Below are 21,372 nucleotides of genomic sequence, written 5' to 3' on the forward strand. Positions count from 1 at the left end.
ACCTTTACAAAAATCATGCCTCTTTGATTGGGGTGCTTACCTATGGATTTAGGTGCCCGTCTTTGCAGATCGTGGTCAATGTTTATTTTGGGGCCAGCGTGAGATGACTCTGGTGGGAATCAGACTATTCCTACTGGCCAGGTGTCTGCATCAGAAGGCCACAGGCACAAATGGCAGAGGGCAAAGAAAGGACTGGAAAGCATGGGCGGCCGGCATCATAGGCGGGGGGAGGCTGTGCCTCCCCAAACAGCCAGACGTGGCCCCACCCATGCTCCGCCCCCAGGTCCCCGCTCCTGCTTCCCACTCGGCGCAGCTCCAGTCTCCCTGTGGGGTGGCCCCAGCTCGGGCCATGCCACCTGCTCTCCTGGCGCTCCAGGGCTGGGGCCATGCCAACCGCCCTCCCAGCACTCCAGAACTGGCGTGAGGGTTTGGCGTTGCTCCGGGGCTGGGAGGCACTAGCCTGGGGCGGGGGGGGAGGCCTCTGGTGGTGGGCGCAGAAGGAGTGGGGCCTCCGTTGGAAGGGGCAGGGCTGGTGGCTTTGTCTCCCCCAGCCGATGGTTCACACGCCGCCCATGCTGGGAAGTGAACTCTCCCCAGTCCTTCTGAAAGTTGCTCTTGCAGAAGAAGCCAGGCACGTTGTGGGAGGGGTTCACACTGCTGCTTCCTGTGCTGTACCTATTCTGTGACTAACGAGACGAGTCTCCAGGTCAGTCAGCAGCACTATGCTGGCTTCAAGGCTGGGAGTTTCAAATGAGTCCGCAGGAGTTCGGCACTCACCTCCTCACTGCATTTCAGTGGGATTCCTTCAGGCTCCTTTGAAAATCCTGCCCTACAGGTCTAAAAATAATGAAACATCAAATCAGATGCATGTGCTTCTGAATCTCTTTTCAGCCAAAGATCTCAAAGCACTGTGCAAATGTAGCATTCTTGCCCTTTTACAGATGTGGAAACTGAGGCAGAGAGCGCGGAAGTGACTTGCACACCTTCACATGGAGTCAGTGGCAAAGCTGGGGAGAGAAGCTAGGTCTCCTGACTCCCAGTCTTGTGTTCTGTGCTCATTGGACATCAGTGCCTCTACAAGGATCTCTCTTGATCCGCTCACCAAGAAGATGTACTAAACAGAGCTGCCAGGTCTTTACATTAACACTGATACCTACTGCAGTAATCCAAGGCTGCCAGTGAGTTGAGGCACAGCAGCTGCCGTGGGTTTAAAAGACAGTTACGTCCAATGAAACCCAGAATCATGAAAAAAAATTGTGTAATTTCAGGCCGAATCTCAGATTCAGATCATGTTCCTCAAAGTCCTGCTAACATTTGCAAACCTTCCGAGTAGCCCTGGCCCGATTGATGGTTAAGCCATTGTTAATCCACAGGTTTGCTGCACTTTCAATGTACGTGCAAGTTTTGATTGAGATTTTGGTTTCGTCTGAAAATCACAAGGGTGCAAACTCGAAGGGAACTGAAACCAGATCTAATGTCTCTTGCAGGCACTAGAGATAGGACTGAGCTGAGAGGACGGCACTGAATTTTCCGAAACATCAAGGAAATCTAAGTCCCGCATTCTGATCTAGATCATATGCCTTCCAGTGATGGCTGCAACACATGAAACTCTCATCCAGATCAGAACTTCTCCAAAAACCCGGGCGGTTCAGATCCATGTTCAAGTTCCATATTCAATACCGTTAACCCCCTCAAGTGAAACTGCTTGATGTTCCCCACAGCTCGCGTGTTGCTCCGCATGCCTGAGGTGTGTTTCAAACAACAGAAAAGGGCTCCTCGGCATCACAACTTTCGAAATGCTGCCATTTCCCCACATCTCCTGCCACGTGCTCCCTGCTAAAAGGGGCTGTTTAATCATCCCCAGCAGCCTCTGCTGGGATTCTGATGGCCCCACAGGGCATCTTAACTGTAACAAACCAGCTGATCAGAAAAGACACACACAAGCTCCAGTCTGAAGTGATTTACCACTAAATAATAAACAAAGGGAATCAATAAAGTGTCAAACGATGTTACAGAACCAAACTGGGTCCCGTCAGCCCTTCAACAGAGAGGCAGTAAGCGCGATGCCTGCTCACAGCTTGCTGGTTTCCTCCTCCTATTCAATATTGCACCATATTGCAGGCAGGGCCCAATTCTGTGAGGCGCAGGGGCCCGGCAGGAAGGTGCTGGACACCCAAGTCACTCAAGTCGGTGAGAGTTGGGAGCGCTCAGCACCTCGCAGGACCCGGCCCCACTGTTTGCAGAAAGAAGCAGCAGCAGCATGCTTGAGTCTGAAGCTGAAGGGGAAATGGTTTCTGAATGGAAACAGTGTGCTGGGAAGCACCCTGTTAAGTGCAAAAGGGCCACTGCAAGGACTGCGCTAGCAGGGGACTTTGCAAGGGCAGGGCAGGATTGAGGTGCACTGCCAGAGCAGCGTGACAGGCGCAGGACTGGAGCGAGAGGATTTGCGTCGGGGCAGCACCAGGGTGTATGTGAAGAGCTACGCTGGGGACCAGCACGAAGACAGCTGGCAAAGGCGCAAGACACGACTGAGGTTACTGGCAGTTACATAGAGCAGCCGGGGGTGCTGCAGGTGGGGGGGGAGGGCGCATTGGCAGAACTTGGGGGCGAAGAGGGCAGGGATTGGAACAACAGGGGTTGGGTGCTGCAGACGACAATTAAGAATCTTCCACCCTGCCCGCTCCAAGACCGACACAGCCGCAGTTGCACTCTCGTTTCTGGAACGCCGCTCCTGACGAGGGCGCCCGGGGAGGAGCAGGACGTGGGTGAGGGCGGAGAGGCAGAATGCTGTCCCAGTACATCAGTCACCGCGCAGCCAGGGAAGTTAATGTACCACTTCGAAGGTGGAACAACTTTCTTTCTTTTTAAAGGGAGGAGATTTTTTGCAGACAGGCTGCCCCAGTAATTGATTTACCAAGGCAATAAAAAGAAAAAAAGAATATCAAGGGAAAATGCTTGGCCTACGTCTCTGAGCGTCTGCATGGGATGTTTGCAGAGTCTGGACGGGCCCTCGCTCTCCTTTGAAATCTGTTGTGGTGCTGTTGGGGCTGGCCGCAAGTTACCTCGGGCTGTTGTTACAGCATAGTTCGGGGGAGCTAGTAGTGAACTGGCTTTGACCAGCCGAGCTGGCTTGCAGCCATTCAACAGAATAAACAAGTCAAGAGATAAGCGAGGCCCAAGAAGTGTGGGAATAGGAAGCAATAGTGTTTCCTGCCAGAGCCTGCTTGTGGGTGAATACAGGGCCCCCCCTCCGTGAGAAAGAGATGGTGATAAAAAAGGCTATGCCAATTGCTTTAGACGAACAGTCTCACCTGTGGACTTTGGCCTTGTGGGTGCCCAGGAATTCCCCACGCTGGAGCAGCGCCTGCTATGAGCCCTCAAGGACAAGGCTGTAGGGTTCGGGACTGTCCGTAGCAGAAGGGGCGTAAGCACCGATTCTTGCTTGCTTGCTGGAAAGCATGTATTTAGTAACGCGTGAAGGCTGGGAAGCTTATTATATCTTGGCAATAAAACTGGTTATACTTATGCACCTGGTGTGGCTTCATTGAGTGTATCCGAGCCCCCTCCCCCACCCTCCCTTTGGCTCAACAGGTGCTTAATTGGTCTGCGGGGCAGTTTGGAGAAGGTGTTAGCACCACTCTGCTAGGTTCCAGAACCCCAACAGCAATGAGATGGAATATAATTGTTGCCCTTTCTGGTCACAAACCCGCTCCCACAACCCCTGTAACAGACCTGCCCTTTACAAGACTCTCCTGCAGAATGTAAGGAGGTGAAGCTAATAAACAGGCTTTGAGAGAAATTACTCTAAAAATAGTTTCGACTTCAGCAGAGAATGAGATCGTTTCGACAGGTTGTTAAGTCTATCCTATAGAATTCTACAGCCAGCATGGGAGTCTCTATTAAATTCTATAGGGTGACTCAAAAACCCTACAGAAAGGTGAACACTCTATTAAATTCGACAGAACTGTCAGCATCAGACCTTTGCCACCAGGAAACATTTTACGGACCTGGGTGACATTACAGAGTGTGGACCCAGCAGATATTTGAGCCAGAAGAACAGATGTGACAAAGCTACGTCCAGCCACACACCTGACCGTGTCTAAAGCACACACAGGGACAGATACGTTGTGAGGGGGATGGCACAGCGAGTCAGTGAAGCTTTGGCTCCAGCTTTGAGGGGTCTTGGTGACAGATGTGACTCCCCCAAATCTTCTGTGCATTTGACTCCTGGGCATATCCACAACACAGATCCCTGGAATCTTTCACCTTGGAATCCCATGCGGTCTCTGCCTGTGGGACTGATCCACAGACAGGGAAGAGACTGGGATGCTAGAAATACAGGATGCAGGATGGCTGACAGGCTGGGCACACAGCAGGGCCCTTGGATGGGTGAAGCCCTAAGCAATACAGAGTTACCGCAGGCCTAAAGGGGCCTACTTATGTTACTAATCCACAAAGAGAGTTTCTATTGGGAGCTAGGGCTGGGGCCTGAGTGCAGGAGAATGGCTGACAGTGGGTGAACCTCGGAAGGTCATAGGGCCAGAAAAGCACATAGAAATCTAGGTTATCTAAACTGTACCTGCACTAGAGATGAGACCAAGTGGCTACATTCAGGTTCAAGGCAATGTAGTAGGATGAGCCAATCTGGGGGAGGCGGGGCAGGCTGGGCTCATTTGCAAAATCCCAAACCCAAGATCCAAGTAATTATTTTGCAGGTATCCAGGGCCTGGGTTCAGGTCTATCTCTAAGCCAAACCTCTTGAGTCTGGGACGTCTGACCAGGAATCGCCTTAGGATGCTAAGCAGTTAACGTAACACTCGGCAGACACTCAGATCTTACAATGAGGATTATGGAATAAATGCCAAGAGCAGGTGAGACTGGATGGGAAGTGGGGAGAGAGGGAGAGCGTGAGAAGGCCTTTCCAAAAGCTTTCCAGTCATGCGAGGCATTTACAGGGGTGCAGGAACAATTTGTATAGTGGGGGTGCTGGAAGCCACTGAACCAAACTGTAAACCCTACCTATGATAGAAGCCACTTCAAGCCAAGGGGTGCGGGAGCACCCCCAGCATCCCTAGTTCCTGCACCTGTGGGCATTTACCTGCACGCTGAAGCAAGCAACAAAGAGCGGTGAGATGAGCCAGGGGAAGCGTCACAACAGATCAAGGATTCTCCAGGTATCAGACAAAACCAGTTCTAGAAACCTAGCAGAAGTGTGTTTAAAGCCTCCAGAGGATAGCAATTGAGAGCCTGTCACTCGGTGTCAGGATAACTTTCTGGGCAGCTCTTGGGGCTTGTTAAGTCTCTCTTGCTTGGGCTGCATTGCAGCACCAGTGGCAGGGCTGCCTGAAAGCAGAAGCACAGAAACTGGAGATCAAAAATAGGGATGACTCCTCGGTGCCTCATCCGTTCCCCTCCCCCACTCCCAGTCAGCAATACCCATTCCCCTACACTATATTCCCAACTCTTGTGGTCTATCCAGCATGGTTTTCATTGTGATTTGAACAATCAAGCCCTTGTCTGCTCCCGTACCTCTTGGGAACAGACAACGGCTTGATTTCATTGTATAGATTCCTCCACCACTTCCCATGGGGCTGGGCTGTCTGGTTTTGAAATATGACCAGAATTGTCTCCATCTGGCAAATCAGGCATCATTTTGGGGGTGGGGAGAAATGCATCTATTAATTGAACGCTATTGGTTTCCAGGTTGCTCAAAACATGTAGTTAATCCTCTAAAATTCACTGTTAGGGTAAATTATTAGTGACCTTATTGAGTACATCCATTCAGGCTGGAATCTGCAGAATGCTCCCACAGTAACTCTCCCACCACTGGGTCTTGTGCAAACCCTGGCATGGATTCCTTACATTGTCTATCCAATTTACTTTGCCAAAAATTCTTGGTTAAAAACAATGAGCAGAATCTTTCTAAGGCATTGGATCCACTGGGCATTAGCCCCAACTTCACCCATCAGAGGCCAGCCATTGGCATAGGTGCACCAGGGCACACCCACAAGGAAAGCCACAATTTACAACAGTTGGTCTTGCTTGAAACTTGGGTTGGCTCAATTAGTACAAATCACTCTTGTCTACACTGCAGTTGTGCTGGACACTGATAGCTGGAGTCATGGCTGTTCCCCACTGGAAATGAGACCTAGGACTCTGCCAAACCAAAACCACTTTTAAGATTGCATGCCCCGTTTCCACGTCGGACACTCTCTTACACTCTCGAGTATATGGCATTGGTGACACCTTTACTGCAATACCATGTCCAGTTCTGGTCACTGCACTTTGAAAAGCACGCAGAAAAATTGGAGAGGGTTCTAGAGAAGAACCACAAGAACGGTACAAGGTCTGGGACACGTGGCGTACAGGGGGAGGCTTCAGGAGCACCATCTATTTAATTTAAAGATTAAGACGTGATTTAATCGCTGTCAATAAGTACTTACATGGGGAGAGGATTTCTGATAGTAGAAGCTGAAACTGGACAAATGCAAACGAGAAACAAGATGCAAATATTTAACACTGCGGATAATTAATCATTGGAGCAATTTATCTAGGGATGTGGTGGATTCTCCAACTAGAAGTTACGGGTTTGATGCCAGAATTACCAGATGACAATCTATGGCCTGTGTTATGCAGGAGATTAGACCTGATGATTGTAGTGATCCTTAAAATCTATGATTCTGTGACTAAACAGCTCCTTCCTCCAGAGCAATAACCATGCCAGGTACCTTACACATCCGCAAAAGATGCTCTGCTCCCCTGGCACCCTAACTTGAATGAAGTCTGAATATTCCTCCCGCAGATGTGAGGGAAGCAAGGCTGTTTCAGACAGTGCCAGGACCAGCCAGTGTAATAATTACACAGTTAAACATAGTAATTAAAACAAAGCAAAAAAAAAAAACTAATCAATTTCACTTAATGGAATATATGTGAACAAGGAGCAAGGAGAGGGAGGGCAGGGTGAGGGAAAGAGAGATCTTATGCGACATGCATACTAACTGCTTCCAAATGAAGCCAGTGCTGCAATGAGCCTCAGGCCTGGCTGCTTCCCACAGTAACTTCAAGTCTCCCTGGAAATGGGTTCAGAATAAGTCTACACGGCAAAAAAAATAAAGACCTGGAGCAGGAAGTATCAGAGCCTGGGTCAACTAACCAGGGCTCATGCTATGGGACTAAAAATAGCAGTGCAGACATTCAGGCTCTGGTTGGAGCTTGGGCTCTGAAAACCTCCCACCCTTGTAAAGTTTTAGAGACAAGCTCCAGCCCCAGCCCGAACGTCTACACCGCTATTTCTAGCCCGGTGGCATGAGCGTGAGTCTGTTGACCCAGGCTCTGAGACTCGCTGCAGTGTGGACGCAACCTCAGTCCTTTTCCCTCGACCTGTCACTGCATCAGGGCAACTCCTGTGATAGAACAAAAGACTTTAAATCCGGGCTTTAACAGCATGGCTGGAATTAAATGCATCGTAAAGCAGCCTCTCCGTTCAAGGGGTTGCTTTCTCCTCTCTGCTAAAGGCTCTCTCCCTGTTTATGGAATGATGAGTTGATTGTGGGCTACGCTCTTCCTTTTTCTTTTTATGTCCTCTGATCAAGAGGGTTATAAAACACACTGCGGTAATAAACGCGGTGCGAGGAGCCCGCTGCAAAGCATGGCAGAAAAAGTAGATACTGTTGTGAGGATGCGTTACTAATAAATGGTACAGGGAAGCGGAGTGGGATTCCACAAGCTGGGGTAAAGCAGTGATTTAGGAGGGGCAAAGGATAGAAACACATTTAAGATGCCGAAGCTGGGCTTTAGGGGTCCTGAGGAGTGGGAGGTCGATTGGGGGTCGCTGAAATAGCAAAGCCAAGGTTTGTGTTTCTTATCTCTGACGCTTTATATAGTGACACCATCTTGATTGCACGGAGCATATGGGTCTGTCTTCGCAGCAGAGTTAGCCTGGGGTCTTACTAGGGTGTTGCCCCAAACCCCTCTCCCCTCCACCTATCAAACTCACACACGTTTGATGGTGCTTTTAACCTGAGCTAGCTGGGCCTTTTGGAGCTACAAGCTAAAGACCTGAGTGAGGCGTTTGCATGGGCTGGTAACCCATCCACTTTGCAGTTAGGCTGCAGGCTAAACCTCTCAAATGCTGATAGTCCTCCAAAGCCTTCCCACAATTCCCTCCTGCGTGCCCAGAAGAACAGACAAGTTCTCCCACAATTCGTGGGAAAGAATCATAGAGCGGCACAAAGAACCACAGACGGTGGCCCCCGAAGTCCTCAGGACACACATGGCAGAGCGCAGCACCAGTGAGGATGCAGTCACTGGGGTAGGGCTTTGCCGGGTGGCTGCTCAGGCCCGGGTGCGAGTTAATCCTGCAGCGAAGACGTACCTTACGTGGCCAGGTTTGTACTCGGGTGGGGAGGGCAAGGAACCTGGGAAGACTGCCCACATGCTCAGGGTTCAGCTGATCGCCCTATTTGGGGTCGGGAAGAAATTTTCCTCCAGGGCAGATTGGAAGAGGCCCTGGGGGTTTTTCGCCTTCCTCTGCAGCATGGGGCATGGGTCACTTGCTGGAGGATTCTCTGCACCTTGAAGTCTTTAAACCACGATTTGAGGACTTCAGTAGCTCAGACATAGGTGAGAGGTTTATCGCAGGAGTGGGTGGGTGAGATTCTGTGGCCTGCATTGTGCAGGAGGTCAGACTAGATGATCATGATGGTCCCTTCTGACCTTGATATCTATGAATCTAAGAGACAGGAGAAGAACTTGGCATGGAGAAACGATACAAACATGGGGCTGAGTTGGAGATGAGGGGCAGAATTACACCAGTGCCAGAGGTACGGGCTCCTCTGCACAGATAGAGCCTCTGTAGGGTAACTGGTAGTTAGACCAGGAGACTGGCACTTTGAACTGCTGGGTTCTGCTCCTCAGTTTGCCATAAACTTCTTGAGTGACGTTGAGCCAAGTCAAACCAAGCCTGAATTTCAAGAGTAAGGCGCACGTGCAGCTCCTGTTGACTTCAGCAGGAGTTGAGGACCCTTTGCAAATCTGCAAAACAGGTCCTCAGCTGCTTTGTGACTCTGTTTCCACATCTGGAAAATGGGGCCATCCATACCAGACTCACAGGGCTGCCCTGGGGCTTCCTCACTTAACATCCGCGAAGCACTTCAAGGTCCCTGAATGGAAGACGCTGTAGGAGGGCAACACATTTATTATCCAACTCTTCTCTTATTCCCACACTGAAGCCTTCTCTTTCAGGATAAGCTGCTCAAGGGTCCGGAAAGCACCTGGCTCTTCCCTGCCCCCCTGTGGGGAGAACAGGGTCCTGGCACATGCACATGGCAAGTGGCAAAGGCCCATGAGAATTACGGCCGAGTTCCCAGGCATGGACTAGTCTGTGCGCTCCTTTTTACGAGCCTTCATGGTTATTACCACCTATTTCTTTTTACATTCCTGCCAAAATACCAACATTAATCTCCCTCGCTCCCGCAAGGCAAAACATGGGTAATTGGATTTATATGGCTTAGAAATTTGTTAGATTTTTTTTAAAAATGTATATACACACTAAATATATAAACAAATAAATAAATAATGACAGGAGGGAAGGCACTGCCCCGCTGTGACGTATCCTGGGGGATGGGTAACAGCAGGCTGGCTTAAACCGAAACCCCATTAATCTTAGCTATCTCCAGCCACCACCTTTCCCTCCTGTCCTCAGGCCAGTTGTGTTGATTACTTGGGTCTGATTTAAGAACTCTCGCATTCTCGGAGCAGTGAACTTTACAAGCTTCCCGTTGTGCACTGCCATTCAAGCTTCAAGCTCTCCTGCTTTCTACTCTCTTTTCCTTTCTTTCTCTTCCACTCTTCCCTCTACTTTCCTGTCTCTCTCTCCTTCCAATCCTCCCCTTCTCTTTCTTGCTTGGTCTCTTTCTCCCTTTCCCCAGCTCCATCCACTCCCTCACTGGGATACAAAGGAAGCCTCTCCACCACACACAATCCCTTTTCATATCCTTGCTGCATAAACAGCAGGAAAAGAGAAACCTGGATTTCCCCATAGGGAGGGAGAAACCACGAAAGAACCTTCTCCTGCTCAGCTGGAGTCTCCGTCCTTCATAGGGCAATTCAAAGGGTCTTAGGGCTTTGTCTAAGTGGAGAAATTGGCCAGATTGAGTCATAAGGATTGTTGAGGAATAAGCTATAAGTGTCAAGGAAGTGTTCCAGAATAGCTCCCTGCGTTGACCCGCTGTCCCAGAATAAACGTGATTTTATTCCAGAATAAATTACTCTGCTCTGGAAGTGCACTGATGATTCTGGAATAAAGGCACTTTTACTACAGAACAGAGTGTCAATCCGGTGAGCTATTCCTGAATATTTTATTCAACAATGGCTATGCTAGTCAATTTCTCCATGTAAACAAGCCCTTACCCAAGGCTCCTTGCAGCACAAACTGGAAGCAAGAGGCACCCTATTCTGCAATGGACATTTAGCTGCAGGTAATCCACAACGCGCTTAGGCAATGGTCACTTTGCTAATCCGATCCCGTGCTTAAAGGTTTGAGCTGTATCCTGCAAAGGGCAGAACTAAACCCTCTTCCTTCCTCTATATGCAGCACTGCCCTGCTGAGGAGAGGACTAGAAAGAGAACCTCATTTCATCAGCCAGTCCAGACTAACAGCTGTACTCCTCTTCAGCAGGTATAACACAGAGTGGGATGGCTACTGCAAAAAATTATTTCCACCACCATTTGTCCAACTACTTAAACAAATTTCTTTTGATGGGACTCTATGCCCTTTTGTGTTTGCTTTCCTCACATATTCTAATGAACAAGTTAGCTGGGGGGGAATGTTCATGCATGCAGCCAGTTTTAAGCAAATATTATTATATTAGCACTACTCATGTACCAGAACCCCGTTACGCTAGGTGCTGTACTAACGCAGAACCCAAAGATGGTCCTTGCCTCAAGGAGTTTACAGGCTACTGGAGACTATGAATAGAAAACAAATATACAATTAGTATTTGTGAGTATTGGCACTGGAGATCTAACCATTGAGAGTTATAGCTCATCCAACCAGGGAACAGAAAACATGAGTTGTACGTGTCCTATCAAATCAGCTTGAACGTCAAATACCCCACAACAAACTGCTCACAGCAGACAAAGAATTACTGGCAGGAATTATTCAGTGAATTGTTTTGCATGAATAAAATTGGAGACAAACTGGACTCCCACCCACAGATAACTGGCAAAAGGGGTGGGGGGGAAAAGAGGTGAAATTCACTGAATTAGTTATTCCTCATGAATTGTCTGCTTGACTATAGCATCTAGATTATCATTTAAAATAATGCATATGGCTGCTGTATGAGGTATCCTTACTTTAGGGTTGAGGGAAAACCAAATAAATTCAGGAAATGGAAAAAATATCTAGATTCAAGAAACAAACTATGAAAGAAGGTAGTGGAACCAAGAAACACTTCGGAAGATGGAAATCGGAACAGCGAGGGTTCTCTTGGGTCCCGATTTCGTTTTGTGGCGTTAACTCCTAAGCCCTTTCCAGAAACAAAGACTAGAACTCTAGGAACTGTGCATATGTCCAGACGAACGGCAGCTATTACCATCTTCAATCCAGGGGATCTTCTTATGCCTGCAGAAGATTTAGTGTATTCCTCAGCAAAGGGGTTACAAAACATTTCATCTGAACCTCTGTAGCTGAATATTGCGGCTTGTAACTATTTCAGAGGAATAAAGCTCAAGTGTCAAGTGTTTGGAGCTGTGTGTGGATGCTGGCTTTTCATTAGAAAGAAATACAGGAACCTTGCTAGAACTTAAATCATATTCCTCATAGAACAGCGTGCAACTCTCTCACTCTTTCTTTTCTGTGAAGCCAGAAGAGACCTGCTGCATTATGCAAAGCAGATTTTAAAGCTAAGACTGTTGTTCCAGTTTTCTGGTTGCAATTTCACTGTCTTCGGGTCTCCACTCACCCACTTCCTTCTCCTGTCTGTTGTATTCTACCCAGCCCCCTGGACAATGTTCAGACAAAGAGAGCAGGTCTGACCTCGTACCCAGAGCAGCCAGTGGGAAAACACCCCTTGCCTCCATGGTGCAGCATCAGGCTCCAAGAGGGGTATTGGCAGAATCAGTGGCTAAGCTTTGTTGAGGAGCATGTTCCAAAGGCCTGATCTAAAGCCAATGCTGAATTCACTGGGGCCCAGATCCTCAAAGGTACTTAGGTGCCGTCAGGAGCTATAGAAACATCAGACGTTCCTATTACTGCTACCTCTCGCGCTTCACTGGAGATGGAACCTAGCTGCAAAGTGTGAATGAGAATTTCAAACACTCCACCGTGCATGAATCCAGAGGGCTGGGTACGGGCCATTATTATGGCAGTACCATAGCAGCTGCAGTCCTGTAATAGCACTTGTCTCGATGTAAGAGGTTGGCACAGAGGGGAACTCTCCTTCACCCCCATGCCCTTTCTCCAACACCCAGACAATGGCTCTGATATTACAGTTAAATGAGTGGGCACTGTAATTATACCTATCAGGAACAGATAAGACAAGTTAAATACCAGCTACCCAGGGGGGAATTATTATGCCAACGAGGAGGATCCAAATGCCAGAACCCATGGCTGTAATTTCACTGACTCGCCAATTACAGCTCCTACATGCAGGGAGCTCTACCTTGTAAATGGCAGGTATATATTTAGCTGCTTTGGGAAACTTTTGGGGGGAGAAAGGGGGGCAGTGACAGAGTAGGGCCTCGTTAATCTGGCCTTCACTATTCCCCGGGCTTTTCGCATTGGCGCACAAAAAAGCAGCAGGCAGCAAGGATTTAATAGCAGCGAAGTAGCTGCCGTGCAAATTCTCTGCTCTATCTAGGACTTTTCATCCCTATAGCTCAGTGGTGGCGAGTGTCATTAGCCCCACTTTACAGCTGGGGAAACTGAGGCACAGAGGCAGACAGTAGCTTGCCCAAGATCAATGGCAGAACCTGGAATAAATCCCAGGTCACCTGCCTCCCAGACCAGTGCCCAAATCCATTGGTCCATATTGCCTGTCTGAAGTAGTCTTATATTACCAAACCTCATTATGTGCTGGGAAACAGGCTTCAGTAGTTTATTGTACAAAACGATGCAGCACTGTCAGAAATCATGAAAACTATAATAGCAAAAAATAAACAAAGGAACCGTGTCTCATGATGTTTTATCCTGGCGTTTGCTTTTTAATTGGGTTCGTTCAGTGAATCACAAAGTCTTCTGGGTACATTAGCAAGGTTCTATTGTTTCTTTAGTTTTTAAACGAAGAAGGGTTGGGGAGGCCAAGGTTTCATTGGAAGTGAATGGGGCAGAAATCTTACTTTTAAACTTTCTTTTAAATATGGGAACAATTCAGCATTGTGCGTCCGTATTTTTTATTAAATAAAAATGCTTGGTGCTTATGTGTAGTGCATTTCATCCAAGGATCTCAGAGCATTTTACAACTGTTAAGGAATTACTGCGTGTAACCTCCTCTAGGAAGCAGGTGCTGTGAGCTCCATTTTACAGATGGGGAAACTGATGCATGGAGAGGTAAAGGAACCTTCCCAAGGTCGCAGCACAGCAAGTCAGTGGCAGAGACAGAAACAGAACTCAAGCATTCTGTCTCTCCGCTGTTCCCGTACTCGCTAGAGCACACTTTCTTTGCCTTTATAAACGGGCTACTATTTCTTAACTACAGATTAAAGCCTTGAAAATTCTGCTTCTGTTCATGACTTTCTGTGATGAGACTTGACTCCGCTCAGTTAGATGGGACTTTTGAGGTAGCACCGCTGCAGGACCTCAGTTTCTGTGTGGTCTGTGCGTGGTCAGAGTGCATGTCATTACGTTGGAGAGAACTTCTTTGTCACTAAGGGCTGCCAAAACCAGAGCGGCGCAGGGACAGATTGCGAAAGTCAATAAGCTAGATAAAATCCCATTATTGTGGTAAATGTTAAAGTACAATAAGAATGGGAATCTACCGAAAACCACACTGCCTTGATTATGTTGCCAGCAAACCAACCTTTTATGACAGGCACCAGTACAGTTCAATCAGTATTTGGATGAGATACCTCCTGGGAGTACCTGGGTACTACAGGTAGAAATGTTGGTCATTCAGTAGGTGGCACTCTTCCCACAAAGTCAGGACTGAACCAGTGTGTGACTGGAAATGGGGTTTCAGAGGAGATGTACAACTGCAGCCCAGCACATGGTTATTCCACAGCACTTTCCACAAGAATGGGAACATTAACCCTTACGTCCTGACCAAATTCCAGCTAGATAATGAAATTCTTACTTTTAGTTTCAAGCTGATTGGTGTGTTTTCCTTTCCTGTTCTAACTGCTATGTAGTGACCGTTTCTGTGGGCTACTAAACAGCTACTGTGCTTCACACCAGAAGTGGCTGCATTTCAGCAGTTGGTAACGGGTTGGCTGTTTGTTTGATTTTATCCACAGTGTATAGACCGACTGTAAACCACTTGGAGTTTCTTTGAGATGTAAAGTGTGTAAATGTACTAAGGGAATTGTTTGTTCTTAAAACAAAACAGCAAGTTTTCCATTAAAATATGAGAATGGTTGTACGGCAATGATCTAAAGTGACACTGGAAGCTGCCAGTAGACGGAGCCATAGATTATGCAAGAGATTTCTAGGAAGAAAAAGCAGAGAGAGATTCAGGAGCAGCTAAGACCCAGGGGAGCGCTAAGCTATTGCTTGTCTGTGTGGAATCTTCATTTGCCCCCCAGAAAAGCCAAAAGTCCTGCTCTCCATTGTAGATCTCATTTCTTCTATTAACTTGGTCCTTTTTTCAGCACTGTATGCATTTAAGGACTGGGTGAACTTCTATTAAGTTCTGTTAAGGACTGATCCAGAGTGGTGATGAGCTTCCATAAGTCCATTAAAGTCAACATGGAGTTTCAGGTGCTCTACACCTCTCCGCATCAGGCCCTCCTGCATTATCATTTTAAAAGGGACCTTCTGGGTGAAAACTAAAAAGTGCATTTTCAGGGCTTACAGGTATAAATGAGCTCGCGTCTCTGGACCCTGGTTTGTGAAACTGCTGGAAGGCCCTACAGGTCCTCTCGTTACTGGAAAAAGAAACCTCTAACTTCTCTTTTAAAGCAACAGTCTCCTCACCAGACAGCTGTCAATGCCACCTCCCTCCACAATCTGGGTGTGGACTCTGCATTTCATGCCAGGATCACATCAGAGACTGTGCATGCTGGAGGCATAATGCAACCTGTCATCAATGCATAATGCAGTAAGCCTCTGAAGTCTGTTTTAAGGGCCTCACTGCTTTCCTGTCCCATGGGGGAAGGATGTTTTAAAATCTGTATTGCATGCATGCATCCCACTGCACTGTCTTCTGAGATACTGCAGCCTGTGGCATGGTGAAGCCACAAATCAGTGTCAGGTGCAGCCCAATGCACCTTCTCCCTGAAGCTGCATGTCAGTATCACATGCATCCCTGATACACTGTCTCCTGCAAGACACTGCGGTCTGCTGTACAGGGCTGTTCCGAATCAGCACCAGCTGCATCCTTGATATATCGTCTCCTGCAGGATAGTGCAGCCTGCTCAGTGCTGATGCAAATCATTTTCCACTACATCCCTGATACACCATATCCCTGCAAAACGCCGCAGCCCACTGCACGGCTGCTGGTGTCACATCTCAGGTAAGGACAAATGCCATACCACATATCTGAGGGAAGCGGAAGGTTCACTTTAAAGATGAATTGCACATGTCTGTCTCAGATAGCCGGATTAAGCAGCAACAGCTGCTTTCAGCAATGAAAGCCCTGGCAGTCTAGGATTGTTCCTATGGGCAGTGGAGTTCTCCCGTGTGATGGCAATAACCCAGCTCCAGAGAGAGCTAAGGCTGTGCTCTTCCACACACGTACGGATCATTCTGCGCAGTGGAGCCCCTGGGAAGGGAAGCGGCACCATGGTGGAGCACAGAAGGGAAGCTGGTGCCCTGGCTTTGATAGCCTCCCAGGGCTTTGTGCTGACCCCCGTTAGACAAACCATTCCCTGAGAGGTCCACCTGGTTAAGCTGATTAATGAAGAAGCTGTGGGCACGATGGGCTAGCATAGACACTGCGAGCGCTCCACGTTAGGAGGTCCTGAATCTTCTTTAGCTCACTGAGCAACTAATTGGCTTCTAAGGGCTGGCACCCGAGAGATGAGGCAAAAATTCAAAAGTAAGCCTGGCAGGGCCAGCTGGAAGTGGGGCTGGCAGGAGGTACCAGCAGAGCCTGGCAAGCAGTTATCATGGAAAGACATAAGGACAGCTGAACACAATTCCTCTGGCTGGGCTCCCAGCGATACCACCACCGGCACAAGTGCAAAGGACGGACAGGGGAGTGGCTCACTGCAAGGAGCGTGGCTGGGGATGGAAGGATGGAAGGGGCAGAGTGTGGAAATAGGGAAAGTGGAGAAGACGCATGCAGTGACGAGGAGACAGAGGATAAAGAGGGGGAGGTTGACGAGACAGAGATACAGGGCAAAAAAAAAAAAAGATGAAAGGAGAGAAAGAGATTCCACTGAATGCATCCGATGAAGTGAGCTGTAGCTCACAAAAGCTTATGCTCAAATAAATTGGTTAGTCTCTAAGATGCCACAAGTCCTCTTTTCTTTTTGCGGATACGGACTAACACGGCTGCTACTCTGAAACCTGAAAAAGGAATGAAAGGAGTAGGGGAAGAACAGATGAAGATAAAGTGGAAGAAGAAAGGAAAGAGATGAGAGAATGCGAAGGAAGCAAGAGACAGTCTGGATGAGACACAGCGAGAGGAGAGGGGATACCATGAAGAGACAGGAGTATAAAGAACACAGCTCTGGGGTTCTCCTAACAGGGTCCTATTGCTAATAAGAGGCAGTTAACAGTTCTGCTGGGGAATGTCATTTCTTACAGGAAGGCTGAAAAGCCCAACAACTATGGGGCTGGATTCTTCCCAACCTTTCGCGTTCCCAAGGCCAGCTGCCGCAAGTTTCATCCTTAACAGCAGGCAACCAGGCCAGAGCCTCAAAAAATAGATCAAAGTTGGCCCTCTGCTGGTGGAAATCAGAGAGTGCATCAGAGACAGCATCAGATCAAATGTATCCCTAAAATTTAAGCTTTTAGACCAAGAGGCATGTGCCCAATGATTTAAAACCAAGAACTCTAAAAGAAAATGGCTTTATATTTTGAACATATGATCCTCTCCCTGTTAGATCTGCAGCCCTAACATCACAGCACTTTGCTAGAGCATGAGAACCTCAAAGTCTACAAACTAGTCTGCCTCCATTTTCCAGGCTGGGAGAAATTCAGAAAACCACCAAGCAGCATCCAGGGAGAAAGGACAATGAGATTTTTACCCAGCTTAGGTTCACTATCTCAGAAGCTATATTATTGGGAGCAAAACGGAAATTGTGCCTTTTGCTTTTTAACCTGCGTCCCTTTAATCACAAGGTGTAAACCACCCTGACTTGGGCTGGGCAGACCTCAGGGAGAATCTGACCTTGAAGAGGATGGAGCACAAAGGGGAGCTGGGGGGGGCTCTGACTGGCCTGCAGAAAGTGTGTTTATTTCAGAGCCAGAGGGCTGAGCACAGGACTGAAGTCCTGAGTTCTAACCCAAGTCCTAACCCCAATTCCCCTCTGTATGACTACGTGGGTGGCACTTTACCTTTGTGCTTTGGATTTCTGTTCTGTTTGCTCTTTTTTCTCAGAAGGGGATGTGTGGGCTCATTAGCTAATTTTGGGAATGAGCTTTGGAAAGGGGCAGTGGTGTTGCGGGTCCTGTTTTAACAAGGCTGCTGTCTGAATGGCGGGGTGCGATGTGTCCATCTCCCTCCGTGAGCCCCTCTGCCCATGAAGCAGGGAGATGACAGACCAGGAAGCGGGTAGGTAAATGGGGCAAAGGAGGAAATGCCAGCTGGTAATCGTAGTAGCTCTTATCCGCTATGTGGGTCAGCTGCTAGAGGAGGATATGATGACACACGTAGCCTGAGTGTTGCACCCCCTTGTGCCAGTTTGGGAGGAAGAACTGCTTACTGCAGCCCTGCCGTTCTGGGTGTATGGAAGGAAGCAGGCAGGCTAGTGTGGTGGAGTGGAATCACAGACTATTTGGCATTCGAGACAGGGCAGCAGAATGCAAAGTTCTTAGGACCTGTTTGTTTAAGATCCGTACGCAAAATCCACACCCCACCACAGACACTTCATGCCGCACAGATAACTGGAAAAACACTGGACCTGTCTGACCACAAACAGCACAGTCAGCATGTACTGAACCGGCTGCCTCTGCTGTGCCGACACCATGTGCCCACAGCATACGGGGCACACCTGTAACTCGCTGAGGAAAGGGAAAGGGACGCTCTGCTGTACTGCCTCATGTAGAAGCGGCCCGTCTGCATATAAGTTGCCTGCATTTCTTTTGCAGCAAACAGTGTAAGGTAAAACATCCATCAGAATTCATAAGATGCACCCCCGGAGTAAAAGATTGATTTGATATTAACAGATCTGTGCAGAGAATATAAAGTGATGAAGGCAAAATACCGACATCTCCGGAGGCATCACAGCCCTGGAAACCGGTTAGAAATGCAGGCTGGCATAGATACACAAGCAGTACAGAGCCCTGATACCCACCCCACCTCTCCTCTCACACACACACACACACACACACACACAACTTTAGGAAGAGAACTGGAGTGTCAGCCAGCCCTAGCTCACTGTCTGCCACCTAAACCCAATTGCCAGCTCACTGTCTGGCACCAACGTTCTCCTGCCAGCTCCAACATGACACTGCCAATACGCCACCCCGCACCCACGTTTCACTGCAACCTCCCGTCTGGCACCCACGACCCAGTGCCGAAGAAACAACAGAACGTGCCCTCTTTGTTCCTTTAGACACCCTGACACTCTACGCAGAGAAACCCCCGTTACCGTGTCAGCACCCCCCCCCAACGCCCCACTCCCAGCCCACTGGGCCCCAGCTCCAGAGCCCCAGCCTCAGCATTGCACGTTCTTCCCTGACTCAGGGGTCTCACCCCGCCCCATTCACGACAAACCCTCTCAACCTGTTTTTACGGGAGAAATGGCCAGAGCCAAGGCTCAACCCCGTTGCAATGTGGCATCCAAAGCCCCTGGCTCAGCCGGGTGCGTCCACTCCCACGCGGCCCCTCCTGGCATGCACCTGGGGCCGGGGCGCCCACAGAGCAAGACCCCTGTAGATACCCAGAGAAAAAAACATCTGCTCCTACCTGAGGGTGGCGCTCTCCCCTTGCCTGACGGTCACGTTGTCCATAGCTTTGGGGAAGGTGGCATCCCCGCTGCGCACGGGCACTCCTGCGGGCACAAGGAAGAGCAGCCTGAGACAGAGGACGACGAGGCACCTCCAGGGCACGACTAAGCACCCGCCGACCCCCATCCTGGGCAGCAGGGACTTTCCGAAAGGCCAGAAACACCCCCGGCGAGGGGAAACGGGGGAGCGGGGCGGGGGGGAAGAAGAAGCAAACGGGGTGGGAGCGCGGGGCAGCCACGGAGCTCCTCGGAGACTAGCAGAGCCCCTGGCAATCCAGCCGCAGAGCGCCGAGCATCCGCAGGGAGCCCCCGGTAGTCCTGGGGCGCGGGAGGAGGAGGAAGGGAGCCCTGGCGGGGCGGGGGGGCGGAGGAAGAGGAGGGGGCGAGGTGCCGCGCGGGAGATGAAGGTCACAGCTCTGCCGCCCGCTCCAGACGCCACTTTACGATTCCGCTGGGCACGCGCCGCGGAGACCCGCCATCAAAAGTTTATCAGCCCAGGAGGAGGACGCGGGAGCCTCCCCGGCAAGAAAGGGAGGGTGGCGGCTAAGCCCAGCCTGGTCCCGGGCAGGGGGGCAGGAGCGGCGGGGGGATGGGGAGAGAGAAAAGGAAGGGGGAGGAAAAATAAAGGAAAGCCACGACAGATTGCTTCTGTCGCAAGATCGAAACTTCCCTGCGGCGCAGCGGCCCCTGCGGGTCCCCCGCCGGGCGAGGCAAAGGCAGCGCCCGGGCCGGGCGCGGGGAGGGAGCCCGGCGGCCCCCGGCGGGGCTCAGCGAGGGGAGGACGCGGCGGCGGGCGCGCAGCAGCCGGCGGCGGCCCCGGCTCTCAGCATCCCGGCTGCGCGCTGCCTCCCGGCCGGGAGCTCCGCCTCGCCGCCCGCCCGCCCGGGCGCGGGCTCCCCCGGGGTGGCCGCGACCCGCGCTCGGGCTCCGGCCCCGCCGCACTGAGCGGCGCGGGGCTCCCCCGCGTTCACCCCGCCGGCGCCGGGTGCCGTGCGAGCGCCGGGATCCGGGCGTGCGCTGGGGTCCCGCCTCACCGAGCCAGGGGACCACCAGCATCTTCCGCCCCCGTTAACCATCGCCGCGCCGGGCCGGTGCGCAGCAGAGCAGCCGGGAGGAGTGTGTGTGGGGGGGGGTGTTTGGGGAGGGGGTGTAATTAAACCCTTGCTGCAGCCGGGACCCCTGTGAGAAGAATAAAGCTCCCGCACGGCAGGCATCGGCGCTGGCTGCTGGGGTTGCAGTCGGGCGCCCCACAGCCGCGGGACCCCCGCCTGTCGCGTAGTGTCTCGCCGTTTCCTTGTGCTCTGTCCGGCTCCAGCTGTCGTCTCTAGTTTTTATATTTTGATTGGGCAGGGACCGGCTTTTCTTTCTGTTTGTGCAGCACCGAGCACCAGGGGGTCCTGGTCCATGACTGAGGCTGCTAGGTGCTACCACAATACACATCAATAATAGCCTGCTCCCAAGCACCTGCTCAGCTTCTCCCACACCCCCGGTACCGCCTGCTTCCTTCCTCTCCATGCCCCCAGGCGGCCTCCGGCACCCCTCCCGCATACCCTGCCCGTGCCCCGAGCAACCCATTTCCTCTCGACCCACTCCTGGGGATACAGCCCCCAGCCCTGGCCCCGCCATACCCCACACAAATTGAACGCAGATCCCCCCTGGCCCCACCCGCCATCTAAGCGCAGGGCTCCCCTTGCCAAGCCTTCCCCTTCGCCATCCAAGCAAGTTCCTCCTTGTGTGCTGCCAAGCACTGACCCAAAGGCCACTGCACAAGGAGATGCTCAAGCCTTTTCATCCGCCCCTCGCAGCCCAGTACAGAGTGCCCTCTGCCATGACCATCAACAGGCCCCTGCCAAGGATCACCCAGCAGGCACATGGGGCTCAGAGGGCCCCCTGCGTGGCACCTGTTCTACAAGGCTGGGCATTTCCTGGTAGCTCAGGAAGCAGCTCAGAGGCCCTGCCAACAGGCTGCTGACCAGGTGAGGGTTCAATGGCCTGCCTGCAAAATTAACCCCTTCCTGCCCCTGCAGCACAGACTCACCAGTAGCAAGCTATCTGTTAACACCTGTTAGATTTCTCCCTCTGATGGAACCCACTAGGGCC

General features: G+C 50.5%; 1 protein-coding gene across 4 annotated transcripts in view; it reads right to left on the reverse strand.

The window, feature by feature from the left end:
- The window catches only part of OPCML (opioid binding protein/cell adhesion molecule like), a 702,725-nt gene that overhangs the window by 307,260 nt on the left and 374,093 nt on the right, over positions 1-21,372 (reverse strand). For 2 of the 4 annotated variants that reach the window (XM_007066975.4, XM_043533935.1), the window contains exon 2: positions 19,233-19,317. In XM_007066975.4, the coding sequence (XP_007067037.2) occupies positions 19,233-19,317 (85 nt within the window). Of the gene's footprint in view, positions 1-19,232; positions 20,069-21,372 lie in introns of those variants that run through there. The other 2 variants (XM_043533936.1, XM_037882396.2) reach the window with 2 other exon arrangements.

This window comes from Chelonia mydas, chromosome 22, assembly GCF_015237465.2.
Source record: "Chelonia mydas isolate rCheMyd1 chromosome 22, rCheMyd1.pri.v2, whole genome shotgun sequence".
NCBI lineage: Eukaryota > Metazoa > Chordata > Testudines > Cheloniidae > Chelonia > Chelonia mydas.